The 3,425-nt window shown below is 48.3% G+C and overlaps 1 protein-coding gene across 1 annotated transcript; it reads left to right on the forward strand.

Moving 5' to 3' along the window:
* Nucleotides 1-508: 508 nt before the first annotated feature.
* On the forward strand, nt 509-2,759 carry LOC109765992 (uncharacterized). The gene has a single exon (XM_045227811.2). The coding sequence runs from the start codon at nt 838-840 to the stop codon at nt 2,674-2,676; it is 1,839 nt and encodes a 612-aa protein (XP_045083746.1). The 5' UTR covers nt 509-837; the 3' UTR covers nt 2,677-2,759.
* The last annotated feature ends 666 nt before the right edge of the window (nt 2,760-3,425 follow it).

Here is a 3,425-nt window from a genome sequence, read left to right on the forward strand (position 1 = left end):
AATGTAGTTGAGCCATACTGCATCACACACAAAAAACTTGAACTTTACAAAATCAAACCTGCTTAGCGAAGAACGCCAGCTTAAGCTGTATCCTGTATGAAAGCTTTATCAAGACCAATCTAGAGAACCAGAACTGCAGGAATTAGCAAATTTGAACTTTTGGTAATTCATTCCATCGGCAACTATGTACATCAACAACAAAATCGAAGCAACAACTGTAACCATATTTGAAAATCGCAGAAGCAATACATAGGTGTACTGATGCAAGGGGAATTTTAGAACTGATGCAAAGAGGTGCAGGTGGCTCGAGCGCCATGAGCAGAAGGTCGGGAAGAAGCTGCACTGTTGGACGATTGATGCATCACCTTGGACTTTTGTGTGTGCTCAACTTCGACGGATGTGTAGTGCTTGGTGAAGATGGTGTCAGCAGCACTGAAGATGCAGCAGCGGCAACACCTGAATCGCTACAGGAGAAACCGGCAAGCGGGGAACAGGCCAGGCCCAAGAGGAGAGCCCAGGCTCCAGCAAGGCTGCGAGGCCCGGAAGGGGCCCGCTAGTCGATACATATATACTTCTGTCCTGGTACTGTAACGGTGGCGGCGGCTTCGGCCGAGGAGTGGATAGGATAGATGGCGTGTGCGCTTTGGCTGTAATCCTTCCTCCTCTCTCGTTCGAATTCTTATGAACACAGCTGAGATCTGAGTGAATCCATAGCTAAATTCGAGAGAACATAGTTCGTGCTTACAATTGGCATCAGAGCCACAGATCCTGGCGCCGCAAATTCCCCTCCACCACCCGCACGCGACGAGATTTGCGGCGCGACGCCGCCGGGAAGTGATGGAGAGCTTGTCACCGGCGACGAAGGCGGTGTACGAATTCCTCAAGGCCGACCTGGCGGAGTCCCTCGACGCCCGCTTCAAGCGACAAGATGAAGAGGCAGCGAAGTCGATGCGCTCCATCGTGGGGGATCTGACGACGCGCATCGACGACCTCAAGATGTCGATCGGTGTGGACATGGACGAGCTCCGCGACGGCCTGGAACGGCCGCCGCCCACCCCGGCGACGACTCCTACCGGACGGCCCCCACAAGCGGAGCAAGGCGCGTACAGCAACGCCGACACGGCACCAGAGGGCAGCCGCAGAGCTACTCCAGCCAAGGGAAAAGATCATGTTCCTTATGTTCCGCCGCCCGCCAGAGGTACGAAACCAGATCAGAGCTCTGTACTCAGTTCGCGGTTGGCTGAACTGCAACGAGAAAATTCTGATTCCTATGGTTTTGGCCCTCGCATCGACCTGCCCCGTTTCGATGGCTCAAATCCGAGGCTCTGGCAAACGAGATGCGAGGACTATTTCAGCATGAGTGGTACGCCGCGGCATCTCTGGGTTCAATTCGCATCCACCTTGTTCGAAGGGCCAGCAGCACGATGGTTGGAGTCAGTTCAGCGTAGAGCGCCAAATGCACCGTGGGAGGATTTCTGCAGGTTACTACAGTGCAGATTTGGGCGAAACCAGCATCAGGCGCTGGTACGCAAGTTTCACAGCATTAATCAGTCGGGCTCAGTGGAGGATTATGTGGAGCAATTTGCTGAGCTCTATGATCAGTTGTCTGCATACGAAGCCGTGCCTGAATCAGTGCACTATGTCACAAAATTCATAGATGGACTGAATCCTTCCGTCAGAGTTTTGGTGGCACTACAGCAGCCGACAGACTTGGATGCCGCTTATGAGTTAGCCTTGTTACATGAATCCTTGACCAGCTCGACTCCTCAGTATCAGCAATCGAACAGGCGACAACAATTTTCACAACCAGCACCCACTGTTAAGTCAGTCGCTAGCAAGGCCTCTGACGACAGGCGAAGCAGTTCAGATGTGCAAAAACAGAAAATGGGGGAAGATAAATGGGAGGCTCTGAGATCTTACCGTAAGGCCAAAGGACTGTGTTTTATGTGCGGAGAAAAATGGAGCCGTGATCATCAGTGCAAACAAACAGTATCGCTTCATGTGGTGCAGGAGATGGTGGAATTCTTCCAATGCACATCTTCAGAGGAACCTGGATCAGATGAGGACGATGAAGTCAATTTAATGGCCATATCTGAGGCGGCTGAAGGAAGGTCTGCTCGTAGTAAAGCATTTCAGTTGACTGTTACACTACATGGTCAGGAGAAAATTTTCCTAGTGGACTCTGGTAGCACCCACTCCTTCCTGGATACTACCTTAGCTAACCTACTGACAGGAGTGCAGACATGTTCAAATGGAGAGATAATGAACTGTTCTAGTTTTGTTCCAAAATGTAAATGGTCAGTGCATGGTGTCCAGTTCGAGCATGATCTCAAGATTTTGCCTCTTAGCTGTTATGATGGAATATTGGGAATGGATTGGTTGGCAAAACACAGCCCAATGACCGTGGACTGGGAACAGCAATGGATGTCATTTCCTCTGCATGGAAAAACAGTAACAATTCAAGGGGCAACACCTGTGGAATTTGCTTATACCATCATAGAATTGTCTATCATTACTGATGAAAATGCTCAAACTGTTTTGCCAGAAATTCAGGAGCTGCTGGATGAGTTCAAGGATGTATTTGCCATTCCTACTGGATTACCACCAGAGAGGGCTTGTGATCATTCTATACCTCTTATTCCAAGTGCAAGACCACTTTCTCACAGACCTTACTGATTAGCTCCAGAACTAAAAGATGAGGTGGAAAAGCAGATATAGGAGATGTTGGATTCTGGTGTAATCAGAAGGAGTAACAGTCCATTTTCTTCTCCCATTCTCCTGGTTAAAAAGAAAGATCACACCTGGAGGTTGGTGGTGGATTACAGGCACCTCAATGCTCTTACAATCAAGGGATACTACCCTATGCCTGTGATAGATGAGCTACTGGATGAACTGCATGGGGCACAATGGTTTACAAAGCTGGATCTCCGGGCAGGATACCATCAAATAAGGCTAGCCCCTGGAGAAGAATATAAGACAACTTTTCAAACTCATCATGGGCATTTTGAGTTTCTAGTTGTGGGATTTGGTCTGACAGGAGCTCCAAACACTTTTCAAAGGGGCATTAATGTGTCCTTGTCTGAAGAACCTGACATGCTTAGGAATTTTGTCATTGCATTCTTTGATGACATCCTGGTTTTCAGTAAAACATTGAAACAACATTTAGAGCATGTCAGAAGGGTTTTGCAAGTTTTGAGAAGAGACAAATGGTAGGTGAAACTCTCCAAATGTGAGTTTGCTTCTCAAAATCTGCTCTACTTGGGTCACATAATCAGCAAGGATGGAGTTTCCACTAACCCTGAGAAAATAAGTACCATTGAACAGTGGCCACAACCTGAATCTATGAAAGAGGTCAGAAGCTTTCTGGGGTTAGCTGGGTATTATAGGAAGTTCATCCACCATTTTGGAGTTATTGCCAAACCAAT

The sequence above is a fragment of the Aegilops tauschii genome, chromosome 4 (genome assembly GCF_002575655.3).
Source record: "Aegilops tauschii subsp. strangulata cultivar AL8/78 chromosome 4, Aet v6.0, whole genome shotgun sequence".
Lineage (NCBI taxonomy): Eukaryota > Viridiplantae > Streptophyta > Magnoliopsida > Poales > Poaceae > Aegilops > Aegilops tauschii.

Coding starts and splice junctions, on each gene's coding strand:
- LOC109765992 (XM_045227811.2), top strand. CDS start 838: ATGGAGAGCTTGTCACCGGCGACGAAGGCGGTGTACGAATTCCTCAAG.